This window comes from Aplidium turbinatum, chromosome 7 (assembly GCF_918807975.1).
Source record: "Aplidium turbinatum chromosome 7, kaAplTurb1.1, whole genome shotgun sequence".
Taxonomy (NCBI): Eukaryota; Metazoa; Chordata; class Ascidiacea; order Aplousobranchia; family Polyclinidae; genus Aplidium; species Aplidium turbinatum.
In genome coordinates this window covers 14,521,718-14,544,544 of record NC_137478.1, presented here as the reverse complement: position 1 = coordinate 14,544,544, position 22,827 = coordinate 14,521,718, and the positions used below count along the sequence as shown (strand labels likewise).

Sequence of the window (22,827 nt, the reverse complement as noted above, 5' to 3'; positions counted from 1 at the left end):
CAGTTGTTCCAGACAATTGTTCACCTAATCAAACGTCATATAAAAACCGTTCAAGTCTACTGAATATTACGTCATGGAAGTTGCTAGAAAGTGTGCCAAAGTTGCACCATCGTTCATGGACTTGTGTCAAACCTGTTTAAACCTGTTTCAGTTTGAAACCTGTTTAAACATGAAATATTGCATCAGCCTCTGGAGCAGGTGTTTGGATGACTTCATAATTGTCTTTCATTATTGCGTCACACTGACTGCTGACGTGCCTTTGAGTTATCACAAAATTTTCTGATTCATTCGTGAAATGGTTGCTTGAAAGTTGGCCGCACATTTAACTGTTGGCTTAGTGCTTGCTAGCTGGACAAAAGTTCCGTCTTTTATCCAATTAATCTGTTCTGTAGTGACAGTTTTTAGAGGTGTACGGCGTTGCATCTCGATTTCGATAGCCGCGGGCTAATTTTTACAGAAATACAATTTGAATAAACGTTTCAAAGGCGTGTTTCTTGTTCGGTCATTGCATGCAGACGAACGGATTTGGGAATCTTACGTTACAATTTTCCCACGAAGAGATTATGGTTTACCCCTGTGACCATGAAAAATAAAAGACGTTTTTGTTGTCAGCTAGTGCAGAAGAACTACTTAGAAGTACAAGAAATAATCAAAGAAGATTTGTTGGTTGGTAGTCTACACTCTTACAGAAGCAAAGAAAAGTAAAGACATTTCTTCTCAGTTTGGTACTGAAGAAAAATAACTCGACAATCATTGGCAAGAAAGAAGATTAAAGGCAATCCATCTGTGCTTGAAGATTCAAGTGGAAGAATCCAAGCAAGTTTTGTGGACTTTAGGACTTCATACTCGTACAGCTACGGTATCGTGCATTTAAATTCTTTTTTTTTGTATTTTTTACGATCTTTACAGTTAAGTTTTTTATAACTTAAATTTGTGTGTTTGTGTAACTTAATTTTTTAATTGTAAAATTTAGTCCCAACATTTAATATGTCTACACTCGGTGGCGACAGGGACTCGACCGCCGTCGACTCGACTGAGTTTAAACCTGATGATGTTCTTTGCGGTCGGGCAGGCCATTCTGGGGACGGACCCAGTAACGATGAGGCTAAGTCAGTTCGAGAGGCCCGGCATCTTAGACGGGATATTTTGACTCAAATTGGGGAACTTTCTGTAGCCCTAGGTTCTTTGAGTGATAAGCAGGAACTGTTAATTTTTAGATCTAAGTTCTCTACTTTGGAAGAGGATTTACGGCATTTCCATGCTCTTTTGACTAAAATTTTTAACTCTGCAATCTTGGCAGAACTTCGTGATAGGGTAGATCCCGAATTTAACTCGTTAAAAAATAACTTCGAACAAAAAGAAAGTGAGTTCTCAGATATGTTGGATGCTGACATACACCCTGAGGATAGCGCATCAAATGTAAGCACTAGGATGTCTAGGAGTTCGTCTCGGATAGTTGCACAAATTAACCTACAGCTAAGACGAGAGGAGCTCCAGATCCAAGCCGAGGCCGAAGCAAGAGCTGCTGAGGCCATGGCGAGAGCTGAGGCCATACGTGCTGAGGCTGCCGCGAGAGCTGAGGCCGCACGAGCAGAGGCTGCCGCGAGAGCTGAGGCGGAAGCGAGAGCTGCTTAGGCCGCCGCGAGAGCCGAAGCAAGAGCTGCTGAGTTCGCACTCAAAGACGCTCAGTTGAGGGATGAACAACGTAAAGAGGTAGTTCTAGCTGAATATCGTTCAGAGTTGGGCTCCCGGCGTAGTTCTAAGACGGGCTCTTCTAGCCATTCCAGGAAATGAACATCAATCGCAGTTTAATTTACATAACCTTTTCCAGACGCCTGTTCAATCCGTAAGTGGACCAGTACAATCCACACGTTTTCAAGCTGTTTCAGGAGGTCTCGGGGCCGCGGCTAAGGGTCTTCCGAAGGCTGTAGAGCCAAGGTCTGTGAATTACAACCGAACTCCTCCCCCAGAGCGTACAGGTCACGGGGCCGCCATTAGCAGTAATGCTTTGCCCCCTTCAAAGTTTTCTGCGCCGCTAGTTGTTGATCGCCCAGCTACACGTAATTTTGGTGGTTGCGAGAGGCGTATCGCGTCTCCTGATTTTAATTTGTGTAAAGAGCATGATCGGGCTGTGCATGTGACTGAGCCCCCTCAGCCCCTTAAGGGATATAGCTTGTCTTCTCCCGCTAAATCGAGTTCTCAACAGCAGGATTGCTTTTTTGAATACCAAAATAGTAGGACGTTCTTCGATAAGGCGGCCTTGATTGGTTACGATGGTAATAACATGCCATTTATTTTCTTTAAAAATCGTGTTACGGCCTTGATGGCAGCTTCGCCCTTTAAGGGAACTCGTTTAACTTTGTTACAAGCAGCTTGTGTTAGAACAGCTGCGCAAACGATTGCTAATTTGGTTTCCGACACTCCTGGCTTGTCAGAGGAAGACAGAATAGAAATGTCGTTAGCTCGCTTGTCCCAGCGTTTTGGAGTTCGTGGAGGTCTTTTTGCCGAACCAGAAATTAGAAAGTATCGCTATGGTAGCAAATTGACTTCGACCTCTTCCAGTGATCTGAAAGAGTTTAAAGATGAATTGTCGCAGTGTTTGCTTTACGCGCAAGCTTATGGTCAGCGTGACAAATTGGAAGGACGTTTTGTTTTGGATTTGGCTAAGCGACTCCCGTTTGACGCTAAACAGCGTTATCTTGACTTTTTAGGTGATCAGTATGGTGGTACTGATGAGCCTACTTTTCAGAGTTTGTTTGAATTTGTAGTACGGGAGGAAACGCGCAAGTCGACTGATTTTAGCATTATGCTAATGGGCGACTCTGGTGAGTCGCAGCATTTTAAGAAGTTTGGCAAAGGAAAATTGCCTTCTTGTCCGGTTAAGCAGACGTCGGTAAAACCCCATGATAATGTGATGTCAGGGAGTTCGCAGTACTCGACTGCTGTTGGCGCACCGCGCGGTGGTGTGGCCAGACGTAGTGACATACCGGCATGTTTTTATTGTTCGTCACGTGGTCAAGTTGAATATCATTTTTTGTCTAATTGTAAAAAATTTTTGCGCTTGACACCTAAAGATCGGAGAGGTGTCATTGTGAAAGCTGGCAAATGCTTGAATTGTTTGCGCCAGCATATGGTTAGGGATTGCGTTCATGCAAACAACTGTCGTAAGTGTAGTCCTAACAACGATAGGAAACACTATTTTCTTCTGCATGATTTTTATGTGACGTCACGTGATTCTCTGGATTCGGTCGGTAAAGATGATGCTGGTGCCAGAGTTCCTGTGCGTAATGTTAAGATTGGAAATGTTAAAGCAGCTTTTAACCGCATTACTGCTGCTCGTGTTTTGAATCCAATGACTGGCAAATCGAAGTTGGTGTATTGTCAGCATGATCCTGGTTCGCAGTTGACCTTTGTGTCAAGTGATTTGGTGTGCGAGCTTGGCGTTAAACCGTATGACAAAGCGTCGTTTAAAATGGATACTCTGGCTGGTCAGAAACCTACTTGTGCTAACATTGTTAAAGGCATACTAAAGGAAAATTTTAAACCGGAATTAAGCATTAAAATGAGTAAACTGAACATTCAAGAATACATTTCAAAAACAATTACCCAAAAAAATTTGTTTTCAATGGCGCTGGCAAGGCCCAAAGTCCAGTGTTTCATTTATTTTCATTTTTTTCAAAATGACCAAAACGTGCAAACACAGCTCAAGAATACGTCATAAAGTCCTGCAATAACAAAAGCCACGTTACCAATCTGATGTTTTGAGCAAACTGTCTGCTGTTTTGATGTTAAAATGTGCTGTTTTGATGTAAATACATACATAGCCTACAGTCAAATCGCCCGCAGTAACAATTATTGCGTGATCGGTTGATTGCTAGACTTTATGACGTAGACTTTATGACGTTCTTTACAGTCGCACGCTTCGTTGCTCAGGCCAATCTCGTTTTGAAAGCTCTGACAAAAGCACGCGCACAATGGTGGTCAGACCGCAATGGGGCAAAATTTTATTGAAAATCGTTTTATGGTAGCATGTTAAACACAAAGAACGTGGAAAATCGCCAAGTCAGGTTTTTCCTTTAATACCCCTTTAAACTCAACATTCAGTCGTTAGAGACGAATGAACTGTTTTGTGATATAACTTCGGTGGTTAACCCAGCTTGGGCTGACGATGTTAACACTTTACCCCATAAGCAGGATTTAAGTGGTTTTCGTAATTTTCATGACGTGAATATGTTTCATTTGAATGATTGCAGTACTGTAGATGTACTGATTGGCAACGACAACGCTTATTTGATGTGGGCAAAAGAAGAGCGTGTTGGTGAGAATCGTAGTGAACCGCATGCTTTACTCACTCCTCTCGGTTGGTTGGCTTGTGGTGGTAAGTCACCCTTAGTTGAAAGCGTTGCTAAAGTGTGCAGAGTGCAAACGTCTTCAGAGTCGGATGTCATCTCTAGCTTTCAACGTAAAATTGAGTCTCGTGATATGGAAATAGCAGACCTGAATAAAGTCATTCAGGACTTGACTTTGCAAAATGAAACCTGTGAATTGTCTCGCAATGATATTTTGGCTAGAGAACTTGTCGAACCGAATATTGAGTTGAAAGATGGTCGATTTGAGATACCTGTACCGTTGAAGGAAGATATTGATCTACCTAACAATTTTGTGTTGGCGTCAGATAGAGCTGCTGCTTTAAGGAAGAAGGCTTTAAAACAACCTGAACTTCGTGATTTCCTTACTGACACCATGAAAGATCTTAAATCTAATGGCTATATTGAGCGTGCTGGTGAAGCAGGAAATGCCAAGGGATTTGAATGGTATTTACCATACTTTGTGACGTCACATTTAAAAAAGCGCATTGTTTACGACGGCAAGTCTGAATTTCGAGGAACTTGTGTTAATGATGTAATGTTTTCGGGTCCTGACTTGTTAAACCCTCTGGCAGATCTCTTGGCCAGATTTCGGCTTGAAAGATTTGGTTTCATGGCTGACATGACTAAGTACTTTTTTCACATTTTGGACTCTTCAATTCGTAAGCCCAATTTTATTGAACTGCTTACGTACACCAGCAGTGCCGTTCGGATCGTGAACGAACGCCCTTTGGTTCCTTTGAGTGACGACCCTAGGGATTTTACTGTCATCACCCCTGCCTCACTTTTGACCCCATACTTAGACCCATACTGTGCTGTTGGGCAACCACATGATCGTGACCAACTAAGAAGGGATTATCGGTTCAGTTTGTCACTTTCTCAGCAGTTTTGAAGCAAATGGATCGATTTTTACTTGCCAGGTCTTCAGGGCCGGAAAAAATGGCTGAAAATGGCCGAGAATTTGGAGCCTGGTCAACTTGTAGTGGTGGGTTCTCTCCAAGACATTGGTAAACGTGGGAAGTATCAACTTGGGAGGGTGCATGAGGTAGTTCCACAAATTAGGAAAAGGAAGCCTGTGGTTCGTAGAGCCAAAGTTGCCGTCTGCAACTATGATGAGAGTACGGGGAAAGTGAAAGTAGACTATGTGTTGAGGGATATTTCGTGCCTCGCCCCCGTAAAGAACACCTAAGTGTTAGGGTTTGAGCCTGGTTTTGTCTGCGGTGGCCGATACTTGTCTGAGCCCAGAACAGTCGGTTATTATCGCAACCATTGTATATAGCGTCAATTTAGCGTGTACCTATGGTACCAATTTCATGTATCGTCGTGTTTATTCTTATTGCTGTTCATTCTTTGCATGCCCTTTGTATTTACGTATTAACTTAAACGTGAGTGATTCAAACAATTTGTGTAGGCTATCATGTGTTTTTATTCATTGGCTCACAATTGTCGTCAATTCTTTTCTAGTTATGCCATGTCAGACTGTCATAACTAGGGGCCGCTATGTTCCAGACAATTGTTCACCTAATCAAACGTCATATAAAAACCGTTCAAGTCTACTGAATATTACGTCATGGAAGTTGCTAGAAAGTGTGCCAAAGTTGCACCATCGTTCATGGACTTGTGTCAAACCTGTTTAAACCTGTTTAAACCTGTTTCAGTTTGAAACCTGTTTAAACATGAAATATTGCATCAGCCTCTGGAGCAGGTGTTTGGATGACTTCATAATTGTCTTTCATTATTGCGTCACACTGACTGCTGACGTGCCTTTGAGTTATCACAAAATTTTCTGATTCATTCGTGAAATGGTTGCTTGAAAGTTGGCCGCACATTTAACTGTTGGCTTAGTGCTTGCTAGCTGGACAAAAGTTCCGTCTTTTATCCAATTAATCTGTTCTGTAGTGACAGTTTTTAGAGGTGTACGGCGTTGCATCTCGATTTCGATAGCCGCGGGCTAATTTTTACAGAAATACAATTTGAATAAACGTTTCAAAGGCGTGTTTCTTGTTCGGTCATTGCATGCAGACAAACGGATTTGGGAATCTTACGTTACAATTTTCCCACGAAGAGATTATGGTTTACCGCAGTGACCACCAGTATAGAACTTGTTTGCACTTTCGTTCCGGGCCTGTATAGATTACTGTATCGTGCCAATAAAGGGACTCGATATAACACTGCATTGGCCCTATACCGGCCGGATTAGGGTATGTTAAAGGTACAAATACCGGTTGGGTAATGGCATCGTGCCGGCAACTGTAGTAATACTGTATCGGTCCAGTATAGAACTTGTTTGCACTTTCTTACCGGGCCTGTATAGATTACTGTATCGTGCCAATAAAGGGACTCGATATAACACCGCATTGGCCCTTTACCGGCCCGATTAGGGTATGTTAAAGGTACAAATACCGGTTGGGTAATGGCATCGTGCCGGCAACTGTAGTAATACTGTATCGGCCCAGTATAGAACTTGTTTGCACTTTCTTACCGGGCCTGTATAGATTACTGTATCGTGCCAATAAAGGGACTCGATACAACACCGCATTGGCCCTATACCGGCCCGATTAGGGTATGTTAGCTGGGCACTGCGCCGAACCCACTTACCTCGGCGTAACCCTGGACAGGTCACCCACGTACCGACGACACCTGGAGTCACTGCGCAAAAAACTATCTGCGCGCGTTGCACTTTTTGCTGGCGGGTTCCGGCTGGGAGCTGGCGCGAAAACCCTTCGCACAGCTACCTTGGCCCTCGTCCATTCTACCGCCGAGTACTGCGCACCAGTGTGGTGCCGCAGCTCTTACACCCGCCACATTGACACCGCCATCAACGACGCATTACGCACTGTGACTGGATGCCTGCGTCCCACTCCAACGGAATGCCTTTCCATCCTTGCAGGCATCCAACCTGCTGAGCTTCGCCGTAAAGGAGCCATGATTTCACTTGCTCGTCGCGCACTGGACCCCAACCACCTCCTCCACAGTACATTCCAGCGCCTACCTGGAGAACAGCAGCGACTGAAATCAAGACGCCTTTTTGCGCCCGCCGCACGACAGCTTCTGAACAACGTTGAAGATCTTGGAATAAGTGCGGCACACTGGACGAACTACACATGGAACACGGAGTGACAAAACAACACCTCCCGACTCCGTGATTTCCTACCCGACGTCGATCCCCACCCTCCGGGAATGTCCCTCGCAAGACTTGCGTGGTTCCGGCTTAACCGCCTACGAACCGGCGTCGGTCGCTTTCGTTCAGACATGTGCAGATGGGGCCTGGCTCCCTCACCGGGATGCGAGTGTGGTGCCACAGATCAAACAGTAGACCATGTCGTCCATGACTGCCCAATCCATCAACTACCACATGGAACGCTTGGACTGAAGGCCCTGGATGATGAGACTGTCGATTGGCTGATGACTTCAACCCCTAACATATAGTCCGGAAGAAAGCTCATACGACGAAGAAGAATTCTTGCCATTTTTTTTAAACTTATTCATGATAACTATTTATAACTATTCACCATGTTCTTGAAGATCAAAGGTATAAGTAATTATTTGTGATTGTAATTGACACTTTTTGTTGTTGTGTAATTAGAATTTCAAAAATGTTTAGTCCAACGTTTGGTAAGTTACACACATGATATCAAGACTTTTGTTGAGCCGCTATTTGGGGTTCAAAAGATACTTCCACGATCCAACCTAATTTTTAGAAAGTGCGATTCTACATGTCTTTAATAAAATCAAACGGTAAAAATCTTTTGATGAACAAAATTGCTGAAACATTATTTCCTAACTTTTGTAATCGAAACGTGTAATTAATTACCACTGGTTGGTTACGAGAGTAGTGGCTCAATGCGTTCCTACAATCCCTCCTCTTCCTGCCTCATGCTTGCAATCGTTTCTGGTATTTCTATTTATTGCGTATGACTTGATTCAGTGAGTTGGGATAAAAGCTGAAATTTTGTACACACTTAATTCTTAACGATTTAACTAAATCCAAATCACACATTTCTCTAGCTTGCTTTACTAAATACTGAACCCAACACAAAGGCAAAACTGTGACCAGAAACAACGGCTCCCGGCACGCGGCACGCGGCAAAAAGCGACAATCAGTTGTGAAATCTCTTGGCAGCCAGGCAAGCCACGTCACGCGGGACACAGAAACAACGCAAATTCAATGTCAACAAATTTTCATCACAATTTCAATTCTAATCCAGAGGGCAAATGACCCGCCGGAACATTGCGGTCCCTAATTATGGCACATAATTAAAAAATAAAGTTGAAGTAGAAGGGTCGATGCCCGACATGCAATACACAGAAAGTATATAGGCTACATCAAAGCTACACAAAAAATGGTGACTATTCTTGTATAACAGTGCAAGGCACTCGAACACCTTGACCACAAAAACCTAGCGAATACTTACACGATTAATTAATATATACATTAGTATCATGAGACACACAGTAGCCAAATTAAACACACTACACAGTAACTAACTAGATAGCTTACGCCCTACGTATGATGACGCAAATCACTGAGATCGCTGGCGAATACTTACACGATTAGTATTTACATCATTTCCATGAAAACACATGAAACCATGAACCATGAAACACACAATAGCAAACAAATCAAATGCATTACACAGTAATTAACTAGCTACTTATAATGAGGCCGATTACTGAGATCGCTGTAGAGCATACGTTACTAGGACATGTTGTTGAGTTACGCACATTGGGGCCCTGCGGATGACACATAGAAATACGCAGGTTAGAAACAGATTTGCGCGGTACATATCTACAATATACTACAAATTTAAATGAAAGGCAAGGGTGGTACAGATGCCTCTACGACACCCACTAACAACAGACCAGGGCGGGGCCGGGTCCAGAACGCAGTCAAGCATTCCCCACGGGAGCAACGCACGATATATCCCTTAGGACCAGATCCACTTTGACCTCACCCGATGCCTCATCCACCACTGAGACTGCCACCCTGACGCGCCTGACAATTGGTTTTCCATTCCTAATTTGGGGGATGACCTCATTGATTCTCCCCAGACGGTACCTCCCTCTCTTAGTTATATCTTCTGGAGAACCAACCACCACTAATTGGCCAGGTTGTAGGTTTTCCCCCAAACTGGCCCACTTTTTTCTACCCTGCAGGGAAGGTAAATAGAAAGAGATCCATTTCTCCCAGAAACTGTGAGATAGAGCCAGGTTATACCTATAGTCTCTCCGTAACTTATCTCGGTCATGAGGATTTCCTACTGATGAAAATGGGCTCAAGAATGGGTTAAGGAGTGCGGCTGGGGTGATAACAGTAGAATCCTTAGGGTCATCAAAGACAGGGACTAAAGGTCTTTCGTTGACTATTCTTGTGGCACAACCCGTAAATGTAAGAAGTTCAACAAAGTTGGGTTTCCGTGATGAGGTCCCAATGACGTGGGAAAAGGCAATTTTGAATTGCTTGACCATTGCTTCCCAGGCCCCTCCCTGGGCAGGGGCATACGGAGGAATGAACTCCCAGTTAATTCCATTTTTTCGCAAAGAAGTTTGAATTTCAGGAGACTCCAAAATTTCTGGTAGTCTTTTAGCTGCCGCTTGAAATGTGGTCCCGTTATCTGAGTACATGTTACGTATAGATCCACGCAATAAGTCTACAAATCTGGTAAATGCGAAAACAAATTCACTGTAAGATAGTGACGTCACAAGTTCCACATGGATTGCTCTACTCGCAAGGCAGGTAAATAACAATCCCCATGCTTTCTTTTGGCTTCTTTCTTCCACAAACGTCATTGGACCAAAATAATCTACGCCACTGTTGAAGAAGGGTTTGTTATAGGCCGTGGTTCGTGGTAATGGTAGATCCGACATAAGCTGCCTGATAGGCTTTGCTTTCTCTAAGGCACATGGAGCGCAGTCATGCAAATAATGTTTCACCGAGGAATTACCATTTGCAATCCAAAAACGTTGGTGAGTAGATAACAGTGTCTGTTGCACACCACAGTGATAGCTATCACAATGAGCATCAAGAACAACTAGCCGTGTCAATGCGTGCCTCGAAGGCAAAATAAGAGGATCCTTCGCATCGACAGTTATTTCGGGAGACTTACTCAAACGACCTTCAATACGAAGTCTCCCCCGTGTGTCCACACAAGGACGAAACTTTTTTAGAGAGCGCAACTCTTTCAGGCACTGTTTATCAGCGCCAGCTTCGCTCGAAGCAAGACGTTTTGTTACCACATCGATCGACTCTGGCAGACCGTCACAACTTAACAAATCTCTATACACCACTTTCTGTACGTAGGAAACAACCCTATTTAAAGCGTCCTCTAGATAAGATGCATTTAACTTTGGTTTTACATACCTATGTTTCTTGCATTTAGATACCTCCGTGAAAGCTACAAGATAGGCGGCTCTCTTATTCAACACGTACAAAGTAGGTGCGGTTTCGATCATCTTGCTAATGGAGCCAGTTGCATTTTCTCTTACCGTTATCTCCGGCGACAGTTCCATTTTACGAATAGCAGCATCTGCTCCATTCACCGTTGGGACCTCGCCTTCCTGCATGAGAAAAGATGGACCGCTCAACCACATCTCTCTGGAACCTGTTTTGGTGATGGCGTTCGGTCTGGTTTCAACGTCTGCCGAGTTGAGATGTGTCGGACAGTAATGCCATTCGCTCACCTCTGACAAGAGTAAAATACGATTTAACCTACGAGTAATAAACTTGCATAATCGTAAATCAGGGTTTCTGATCCACTGAAGGACAGTATTCGAGTCACACCAGAAATGTTTTCTAAGATCAGGCAGGTGTAGTGCATTAGCTGCCTGGTTTAACAGCTCCGTAATATTAAGCGCGGCTACAAGCTCCTTTCTGGCAATCGGCCATGCACTTTGATGCTTGAGGAGAACCCTACTTTTGCCAAAAACGAAGGATACACAAGGGACTCCGACACACAGCCTACGTATATACACCACGGAAGCAAATGAGTGATTGGAAGCATCATTGAATCCTTGTAACTGATATACGATATCATCTGCGCAACACGGCTCGGTGTTTACAAAATACCATCTAGGTATAGAAAATTCTTTCCGCAAATCTAATGGATGAAGCCACGACTTTCATTCTTTTATGTAGTCGGGTGGCACTTCGGTGTCCCAATCAAGACCTTCAATAGTTGAACGCTGCAGAATTAACCTAGCTTTTAGGAAGAACGGCGCGCCGAAGCCCAGTGGATCGAAATTTTGGCCAAGTTGGCTTAACATTGAGCGACGTGTGTACTTCTCCAAAGGTCGAAGAGAGCACTGTCTTAATGAATAATGAATCTGACTCAGTTTGCCACACGCAACCTAAAGTTTTTGCTACTGGTAAGTCTGTATCGTCTTTTTCAAGGTCGACATCGCGAAAGGAAGAAGCTAACGTCTCCTTTTTGAAGTTGGAAAAAACATCCAACGCCCCTTTGTTGGCACTCCATTTCACCAAACTAAAGCCTCGGCTATCGAACAAGTCAATGGCTTCTTTTGCAATCTCACTGACCTCATCAAGGCTATTTCCAGAGAATATCAGATCGTTCATATACATATTTTTTCGAATGGTACTCAGGGTCAGGTCACTGGCTCCAGTGGAGTTTTGTTCAATCATTTTTTGAATGGCTAAGCAGGCGATGTATGGACTGCTTTTAATTTTCCAAGGGTGTACACAAAATCTAAACGGAATTACTTTGCCCTTTTCGATATCATTATTCTCAAACCATAGCAAACGGAACAAGTCGCGTTGTTCCATTGGTAATTGAATCTGGAAGAAGCAGTTGGTTTGGTCTGCCATTAGGCCAAACTTTCCCAATCTAAAGCGAGCCAGAACTTGTGTTAAAGGGTTTAATATGTCTGGGCCCGACAAAATCACATCATTAACACACCTACCCTTAAACTCAGATTTTCCGTCATATACCACTAGCTTTTTTGCTTGGGATGTCACAAAATATGGTAAGTACCATACACATGCCGATGAGTCGTCGTCTTTTACCGGCTCAATGTACTCACTGGACTGCATTTCAGTCATCGTGTCTACTAAGAATAATCGAACATCAGATTGCTTTAAAGCCTTTCGTCGTAAGCTCAGAACACGATCAAGAGCCAAAGAGTGGTTATCCGGTAATTCAAAGTCGGTTTTTAACGGTACGGGCATTTCAAATCTCCCTTCTTCAACTTTCAGTTGTGTCTCAACAAATTTTTGTGCTATGACATCATTGCGGGACAGTTTTATCGTTTCATCTGTTAGAGTTAAATCCTTTATTACATGTTTTAAACGACTGATTTCAATCTCCTGCGCATCAAAACTGTCAAGACTAAGTGACTCCTCAGCGACGCTACCATTAATGGCAACACGACGTACTTTAGAATCACCAGAGATCATAGAACCTCGACCTCCACTAGCCAGCCAGCCCAGTGGGGTTAAAATAGCATGGGGCTCTTCCCGAGTCATGCCAACACGTTCTTCTAGTACTCGCATCAAGTAAGCATGGTCATTTCCGATTAGAATATCGACCGAACATTTTGTTAAGTAACGAAATCAATTCAACATTATCGAAATGTGAAAACCTATTTAAGTCTTGATGTTGCGCAATGTTTCGACATGGTCACTCCAAGGTGCATTTACTACTGCTTCCACATCACCATACAGTTCGTCAGCAACTAAGGATTGGATATTAAATTTAACCAGATCAGAGTGTATTTCTTGTTTGCCTGCTAGAGTGTCCATGCGGAAAGAGACATTATCCGCAGCTTTTAGATACAATTATTTAACCAATCGGCTTGAAACAAATGTGAGCTGAGAGCCTGGGTCGTGTTGACAGTAAACCAGAGTGGTCTCTCCATTTGATGGGTTTATGACCCGCGCAGCCGTGACACGATTAAACACTGCCTTCTTATGAGTGATGCTTACGCTACGATTAGTGACGGCAGGTGCCGTTCTAAGACCATTGCCATTGCCCGATGTTCATTGAGGATTCACATAGGCGTCGTGCAGTAGATAATAGTGCTTAAATAGGAAATGTTCGCCGCAGCGCCTACAATTACATGATTGGGTGCAGTTTTTTGCTTCGTGTCCAAGACGTAGGCAGTTTAGACAACGACCAGTTGTGGCGATGACATCCCGGCGTCGCGACGGCGTCAAGCTTAGGAACTCAGGACAATTGGGTAGTCTGTGACGCTCTTGCTTATTCCTACTCTCACAATAGATACAGAGTATGTCCTTCCTCGTACCCTCAAAAGAGCGGCTACCAAACGTTTCTTCTCGGCTCCCAGAACTGGAGCCAGACCCGCGACTGCTACCTTGGGTGACATTTCTGACAGGCTGTGCTGAGGTTTGACGAATACGCATAATGTGATTATTACTTGCCGACCGTTTTGTATCTTTTCTAGCAACGACTTCCTCCATTAAGCGTATGGCAAAGTCCGTAGAGCGACACGTCTCTTCGCAATTTACAAAATCTATTAGGCTTTGGAAGCTTGGTTCCTCGGTGCTACCATATTGCTCTTTCAGATAGTACAAAAAGTCTTTTTTCGCATATCCAGGTAATCGACCTGCCAAGTCTAGTACAAAACGTCCTTCTAGCTGATGACGCTGGTTATACGCCCTAGCGAAGAGGGTACACTGAGCCAGTTCGTCTTTGAATTCCTTTATTGAGGATGATGACATCCCAGATAATTTATTGCAATGCCGTATCCGCCGAATCTGCGGCTCCGCGAGAAATCCGCCTCTAACGCCAAAGCGCTGCGACATATCGATCCTTTCCTTTTCGCTCCAACCAGAAGTATCCGATGCTAAGTTTGAAATGGTTTGCGCGACGCTACGTACGTATGCTGCCTGTAGCAAAGTCAGCCGATTTCCCTCAAATCTTCAAATGGGCAACTCTCCATTAGTGAACGATACGGTTTTTAAAAAATATAAATGGCATGTTGTTGCCATCATAGTTGATCAATGCGGCCCTGTCATAGAAAGTGCGACAATTATGATATTTATAGAACCAGTTTTGTTGATCCTCAGCACCTTTGTTTGCATTAAGCCCTGGCGGGGATGTCATAACATGTCTAGTTTCACGGCCATCATTTTTAACTAGTGGTAAATTACGGCTCTCACTTTTAAGATCTTTCCTTACAGTTAAGGGGCATGTTTGTGACGGTTTCACAACCTTCTCTCTATAAAAATCACGTTGATAATCATAATGAGGTTCTCTTTCAGCGGTCCCATGAGTCCCCCCGGGCGGTTTTGCCAAAAAAATTATCTTTAGTCCACGTTCTATACTTGTTTGTGAGGGCGTTCCCTGGAAAGAGCTTTCTTAGGGGAGTTTCTCTATGTGGCGGTTCCATTAAATTCTCCTGTTTAGCCTTGCTCTGTTTAGGTTGGGCATCTATGCTAGCGGCCCCATGAGTGTCATGGGATGTCCCAGGCGGATTTACAATGTCAGCGTCCCACCTCTGGACCTTTTCTATCGCTGTAGGGATGTAGTCGGTGACTCCGAGACTACTGGCCGTAGGCCGTCGTTGCCCGCGCTCCGACCCTTGGTCCGATCCACATTGTGAAAACAACTCAAGCTTACTTTGCCTTGCTCTCAGTTCGGCTGCCTTGATCTGCATTTCAATTTCGGCTCTGGCTTCGGCTTCCTCTGCTTCGGCTTTGGCTTTGGCTCTGGCTTCCTCTGCTTTGGCTTTGTTCACCCGCATCTGTTTTTCCCACCGCAACTTCCCCATTTCGAGCCGGATTTCAATCTCTTCTTCTTTTGAACGGCGCGATCGACTACTCGAGGCACTGGTGGTTGATTTTCCTTTTATTGTACCTAATTTTGTATCTACTCTGGAGATTTGCTTCTGTTTTATAGTCAGTCTCAATTCCTCAATCTCTGACCTGACCTGTTCTGTAGCTTCAGATATCATAGTGCTATCCTTTAGTTTATTCGCAAGTTCAAACAGTTCTCCAAAGTTGCCCTCTAACTCCGCCATATCAACCAAGCCCCGCTCTAGCGACGCTTCATCCTGTACCATGGGGAGACCTCTCCTTAATTCTCCAACCCCCTGCAGCACATCTCTTTTTTTTATGTCTGACGTCCCTGAGCACAGCTTCTGCAGTGAAATCAGCATGGGTAAGGCTGCCATGAACCCCCTGAGGATACACCTGCCCAACGCCCGGGTGTTCCGTCGCACCACTCCCAGACGCAGCGCCCCCTGTCCCACTGCCAACGGGAAACGCACGAGACACCGGATGGCCACCGTCACCTTCCATTTATCAAATTTAAAAATTTACACTACTGTATACTATAGCCTACACACAGTAATAGCGACACACGTAACGTAATGGAGAGCGTAACCAACATTAATTAGGAACTTACCGCTCGTTGAATTACGGTGACGCAAGCCTCTTGACAAACAATACAGTATTTAGAACAAATTATTATACACAATTAGGCTACAGTAGAGTTCTAGTTTACAGCACAACCAAAGTTCATTAAAGTCCTTTCGTTGCAGGAAAGTGCTGACCACCCCTTCTGAAGTCTTCCTTGGCTGAAATTTAAATTTGTTAGTCTTTAAGTTAGTCCTTTAGTTCTTTTTCTTTCAATTGTGTCAATTTTGTTGGTTCTTTTATTTCGTAATTTAGATACTTTGTTGTTCTTTACTTAAGTTGTCCAATTCTCAGCTTTTATTTTTGGTTCGAGAGTAGGGGCTCAATGCGTTCCTACAATCCCTCCTCTTCCTGCCTTAATCATGCTTGCAATCGTTTCTGGTATTTTTATTTATTGCGTATGACTTGATTCAGTGAGTTGGGATAAAAGCTGAAATTTTGTACTCACTCAATTCTTAACGATTTAACTAAATCCAAATCACACATTTCTCTAGCTTGCTTTACTAAATACTGAACCCAACACAAAGGCAAAACTGTGACCAGAAACAAGGGCTCCCGGCACGCGGCAAAAAGCGACAATCAGTTGTGAAATCTCTTGGCAGCCAGGCCAGCCACGTCACGCGGGACACAGAAACAACGCAAATTCAATGTCAACAAATTTTCATCACAATTTCAATTCTAATCCAGAGGGCAAATGACCCGCCGGAACACCGGTCTATAAAAAAATATTTTTTTTCTGTGGTTTGGACTTTGAAAACTGATTTGGGGTAATTTTGGGATGTTGAATCCAAATCTGAACTCAAATTTTTATTATCACATCATAAGTTTGAGATATGATAACAATAATACTTTACTTTTGCCAAAAGTGGAAGATTTGGCGTTGCGTTTATCACCAACCTTTACAATGTTATAGCGAAAGGTTAGTGTCAGACAGGACAAAATAGGTTAAATAAGGGTATACTTGACAAGTATTGCCATACCTAGGGTCAGGATTTTTTAAGGTTTGGTTTGGGTGACCGCTAAGTAGTTTTAAGAGACCGCAAGTGTTTCATTTAAATACCAAAAAATAGCCATAACTACATACAATCAACGCAACATAAAATGAATTATTCGACAAGGCACAGCTTAAATGATTGTGACAGCGACCAAACAGCCTGCCCAACACGGCCCCCAAACAAGTTTGCTGCACAATCAAACAAAGTGTGCTTGTTGGCTTCTGCTTGTTATGTTTCTACACGTAAAAACTGATCATTATGCGCCATAAATCAGAAATAAAGATTGACGAGTATCGAAGGTGCACTGTTTTTGTGAATAACTCTTTGATTCAGCTGTTAGCTGTACCTCCACTTATTCTTTTTTCCGGACGTGAACTACTGTCGTCGTATCCAGGCTTACACCCGGTGGTTGAAGATTTAGATTAAGTGAACGGGAAGGCAAGGAAGCCAATCTTCGTGTCCACCTTCAGGCATGCCTTTAAGTGTCCTGCCAAAGACACAGCCACATGCTCTTAAGCGGTGTCGAACCAGCGCCCTTTCAATTGCCGTTCCAGGGCTCTCACCACTCGGCTATGCAGCCGACTATTGATCGTAGGCTATACTCGTATTATAGACAAGACATAGCGAGAAACAACCATTACTTTTCTACTGTAGTTGCAAGTCCAAATTTTGGGAAACCGCTGGAGAAAATTGGGGGATAATTTGCAAAGCATTTTTGTCATGTATCGCTTCAAAGAAATACAAAAGAAGACGGTGACTATAAGAGCTCTGTGGCAGATAATGTGGCAATTATGTTGTCAACGTCGCTTCGCAGTACCTAACCAGTTTGTTGAGGTCGTCACGCATGACTTACTTTGAAGCACTGCGATTGCGCAAATCCGATCTTTTAAGCGCTTACTACTCCATACCGAAACACGATGGCTTTCCGAAGGAAATTGCCTTGTACGATTTTATTCGCTGTTTGAAACTGCCGTGGAATTTCTACAGAGTTGTGACCCTGGCTTAGCGAATGACGACCTGGTTAGGAGAAATGATATCGCCTACTTGTCAGACATATTTTCCAAATTTAATGAACTGATTATATCCCTTCAGGGTAACGAACTAAATCTAATCAGGGTGAAATCGGCACTCTCTGGGTTTAAAAAGCTCGTGCATCAGCGAAATTTAGCAGACGAGAATTTTTCGAAATCTCAAGCTTGCACCAACTTGATACCAGTGACAGAGGCGTATCTGATGTTGATGTAGAGACGTACAGCAATCATCTTCAAGAAGTACATGGGAGTTCGGTTCCAGGATGTATTCCAGTTAGAAATCTCTGACTGGATAATCGACCGATTCTGTGATATTTCCGAACATGGAATTCTTGAGAAGGAACTGATAACAATGCAAAGCGATTTTGCACTCAAACCGAAATTCAATATCTCGTATCAATCGTTCTGGCTATAGAACCAAATCAAAGAGAAATACCCTCACGTGTGAAATCGGGTCAAAGTTTTTATCATAGCCTTTCTCAGTTCATGCTTGGTGGAGCTTGCTTTCAGTGCCGTGACAACGCTTCTGGGTAACAACAGAAACCGTCTTGACATAGTTAGATAGGGAGACTTAAGATTGTTCCTATCCAAACTGGAACCTGATATCAAGAGGATGATGACATTGCACCAACCTCATCTGTCTCATTAGAGTTTAAGTTTGTAAACGAATTTAAAGTAACTTTAGTTTTAATTTCTTTGTTGAAGGGGGCTTTTGATACTCTGTTCGTTTACCAGGGGGGGGGGGGGGGCGCTATTAAAAAAAGTTTGGGAAACAATGATATAGTGTCAAACGAAACAACAACAATAATTTTGAGCTTAGTTTCAGCAAGTTTTTTTTGTACAGCTTTATTTTATAGTAAGCTACAGGTATTATAATTTACTAGTACTTTCCTTTTTATTGTGACTATTTTGTTAACATATTTTGCAGCTAAGGCCTTTTAAGTTTACACATAAAGCATTTGAATTGTTTGAAAGCGTATCTTAATATTTCATACAACCCAACAATTGAGTATTTTGTATTTCTAGCCATTTTATTTACAATGGGAACCGTGTTTAAAGATGAAGTTAAGGTAAGTTGACAAACAACACTTCTTATTAATTTTGTTGCTTGACTATGTTAGCTTATGCGCTATAATAAACCCATATATTTTGTGCGTTTTTTATTGACTTTACTGGTACGGTAACAAACAAACAGAAAATTGAAACTAGCCCTTTTAACATTGGACAATGATGCATAGACTATATAAAGGCTTTACTGTTCTATTTAGTCCTACCCTTTTGTGCGATTCTATTTCACTGGAGAGTCTATTTTTAGATAGAATATATCATTACCAAATATCAATGAATAGTATTACAAAGGTAACAAACGTTTGTCAAGCATGAGCTACATACAGCTAACTAGCAATGTTTGTCACCAGCAACGTGTGCTAAATTGTACAGGAATACAAACAAATGCGGCAAATATTTGTCACGCAGGTGACTCATCACTGAATCTAAAGATTCATAACTGTACGTCGTAGGTTAGGAACAAAATAATTGTAAGCTAATTGTCTTTGTTAACCCTTGTACTTATGAGTAGTGCAATTAAGACCACGCCAACGTAGTTCTGATGAATGAACACTGTTCTGTTCAGTGAAGAGGTGTGAGCTCAATTTCCATTGACTAATTTTCCATTCATTATTCACTAACACTAATTAATACCAAGTGTTTAAAAATAAGTCAATACTCAGAGATAGCCTAGCCCAAATTAAAGAGCGATTAAGTATCAAACAGGCAAAAACTGGTACCCGGACATTTTGCCGAAAGGACATTTTGCCGAAAGACATTTTGCTGAATGGACATTTTGCCAAATCTCCTTTTCGGGTTATATGTATCGATATTCTCCACAGTGTGTTTTAGTCTATCGTTCACAACCTTAGTCCTTTCGGCAAATCTGTCCATCGGCAAAATGTCTTTCGGCAAAATGTCCTTTCGGCAAAATGTCTTTCGGCAAAATGTCTTCGGCAAAATGTCCTTTCGGCAAAATGTCCGTGCACGGCAAAAACTTGTGTACACTACGTACAAAATGTAAATTCTTCGTTACTCCCGGGTGGAACAGTCCTTTGTGAATTTCAGGAACTTTGAATCAGGTACCGTCGCATAGAATGCTCGAGAAAGAGTGTCTGGACCCACGTTCTCCCTCTCCGGGGCGATAGTTAATAGACTAACTGAAAGAAGCCAATTCTAACCTCCAACATTGTATCTTGTTCTTTATCTTCATACGTTTACGATTGTCAAGCATGAATGCCACTGAATGTTGGTCAGTGATCAATGTAACGTGTTGGCGGGCAAGAAGATAGTTCCCATTGCGCACTGCTTCGATTATCGCTGTTGCTTCCTTCTCGATCGCAGGATAATGAAGCTCGCTTCCATGTAATTACCTTGCCATGAAAGCTACGGGACGATTCCCTTGGTTCAGTGTCGTAGAAACAGCAACATCCGATGCATCACATTCTACAACAAATGGCACATTTTCATCAATGGAGTGCAATGCTGCGTTTTCTAACTCCCCCTTCAATGTGATGAAAATCACGTAGAGCAGAACTATCCAATGGGAAACTTGTGGCTTTCTTCAAATTCTGAACTTTGTCTGAAAATCTCGCAACCCATTTTGCGTAGTATGCGAATAAACCTAAAATACGCTTCAATGGTTTCCCACTGCCTGGAGGTGGATGTTCTGCTCCAATAAAGGACGTAGTCGTTCTGGGTCTAGTTTGATTACACCGTTTCCAACGGTTTAACCAAGTATGCTTATTGGTCATACAGATGAGATAATTTTTTTCTCGTTCAATGTTCTTCTTTTTAATTGTGTGAAGGAATCGCTCAACATTTCTGTCATATTCTTCTTGAGTGCTTCCCGCCACTGTTATGTTATCAAGATTAGAAAACGTTGCAGTTAATTCTGCATTCGCCACTATATGGTCCATTTCTTTCTGAAATGCGAGCACACCATTAATTCGTTCAAACCCAGTGGCCTCAAACGCAGTAAAACGCTCATCTCCTTCTGCTATACGGATTTGATGGTATGCGCTTTTCAGATCAAAAGTGGAAAACACTTTATAATTGGCAAGATTATTTACTACGTCATCTATTCTGGGAAAGGGATAAGCGTCAAGTTCTCTAAAAAAAATTGATAGCTTTCCAAAAACCTATGCAAAAACGATTTTTCTTGCTGTCGTCATCCTTCACTATCACCACTTGAGCACGCCAAGGAGAAATGCTGGGCTTAATTCTTTCTTCAGAGTGAAGACGTGACACCTTGGCCTCTATAAAACCTGATCTTTCTTGATGAATCTTCTCGACTTCACAGCTATTGGTTTGCAGTTTGGAGGCAAATTTGAAAACGACGCTGGCACAGCAGCAGAAGCTGAAGTTAGAGCATACAACCCTGATTGACGAGACACAACGAGATCCTCTTCATTTCCTCCGTACTCAAATACAGCAGATTTGTGTCGACTTTGGAAATCTTGACCCAGCAGAATGTCACAACACAGATTGTTGAGAACTCGCAATCACGCATCTGGATACTTACGTCGGTTGATCATTACGTCAGTCATGCAACGAAATACAACATTCCCTTTAAGGTTCGACAAAGCCATGGAAACCTGTAACGAGGCAGAGTTGACTGCAAACTTCAACGTTCGTGATGTCTCGTTGTTTACACAGTAAAACTATAAGAACTGCCAGTATCAATTAAGGCAGATAATTCTTTCCCGTCAATAACAGCATTTAGCGTGGCATGAGACAAGATGGCAGAAAATGTATCAGCAGTTCCTTTGCTTTTGCATACTCTAGAAAAATGGCCATTTTTGTTGCATTTAAAGCACTATTAATTAAGTATAAAAGTATTAAAGCAGTAAAGCATTTAAGCACTAAGCAATAAAGCATTTAAAGCAAATTACATTAAGTTTCACACTGGACAATGCTTTCTATCGTGATATGATTGACCACAGTGAAAACACAATTTCTTCGATTTTGTCATCGACGAGGTTTCTTCGCGGTGTAGGCTACATCGTTTGATTCTGTAAACGTTGAAGTAACTGCCGCCAGCATAGAAGCGTCATATGCCTCCGAATTTTTCTGTGCTATGTCTAACGTTCGAGTTTGATTTAAAGCTGCAGTTGGAGCCAACGTACCATTCTGCCGAAGCCGTTGTCGGATTGTATGTGACAGCTGTTCATTTATAAAGGCATCACCGAAGGCCTCTTTCCGGTGTTGTTCAGCCGACACATTTATAAAGTTACAATCTTTGCTTAGTCTATTAAGCAGTTGAACAAATTCTTCAAAAGGTTGACTTTGCTGTTGTCTTGTAGTTACCAACAAATGACGAGCAAAAATCACATGTGGGGTTTTCGAAAATAATTTATAAAGAATGCCAATTGCTCCATCGTACTCGCCACATTGATCTGTGAATTCATTTTTTGAAACACAATTCACCAACAGCTTAAGCTTATTAACAGCCTGGCTAGCCTCACTCCGTTCCATTTCTTCAGGAAAATACTCAAATGTCTTTCTCCAATGCTTCCACTCTTTGCATGCAGTAGGAGAGCTAGGGTTAAGGTCAAGGCGAAATGGCTTTAGTAGTGTATCCATAGTTTTGATATCAAGTTGATTAAATAGTAATGAACATCAAGTCAAAATGAACATTATTTCAACTTAAAAGTAAAGGCTTGAATCAACTAAACACAACATGCAAAATATTAGCAACAACTAATTAAAGTCTACAGTTTCGGGAGAGATGGTACTGCTATTGTGCATTCATCAAATGCTGGCATTTGCACAACAATCTAACCTCTTAGTGTTAAGTAAAAATCGATTTCGCTATAGTAATAGCATCTTCAGCTACACACGTAAAAAAGAAAATTTGAAAAATCCGTAAAACAAACTCCGATATTATCAACACGCATACAAATTCTATTTTAAATAAATGGTTACATGAAATTAAAATCAAAACCTGCAAGCCTAAATCTGAAACTGGTGTTCTGCCACGATTTTCAACAATA

General features: G+C 42.4%; 2 protein-coding genes across 2 annotated transcripts; both read right to left on the bottom strand.

Moving 5' to 3' along the window:
• Positions 1–9,257: 9,257 nt before the first annotated feature.
• LOC145773767 (uncharacterized) lies at positions 9,258–10,958 on the bottom strand. The gene has a single exon (XM_082584897.1). It carries the CDS (start codon positions 10,956–10,958, stop codon positions 9,258–9,260), a length of 1,701 nt encoding a protein of 566 aa, XP_082441023.1.
• A 604-nt stretch (positions 10,959–11,562) lies between these two features.
• On the bottom strand, positions 11,563–12,846 carry LOC145773766 (uncharacterized). The gene has a single exon (XM_082584896.1). It carries the CDS (start codon positions 12,844–12,846, stop codon positions 11,563–11,565), a length of 1,284 nt encoding a protein of 427 aa, XP_082441022.1.
• Between the last annotated feature and the right edge of the window lie 9,981 nt (positions 12,847–22,827).

Excerpts from the sequence above, each read along its gene's own strand:
- LOC145773767 (XM_082584897.1), bottom strand. The coding sequence starts at position 10,958 with ATGTGGTTGAGCGGTCCATCTTTTCTCATGCAGGAAGGCGAGGTCCCA.
- LOC145773766 (XM_082584896.1), bottom strand. The coding sequence starts at position 12,846 with ATGACTCGGGAAGAGCCCCATGCTATTTTAACCCCACTGGGCTGGCTG.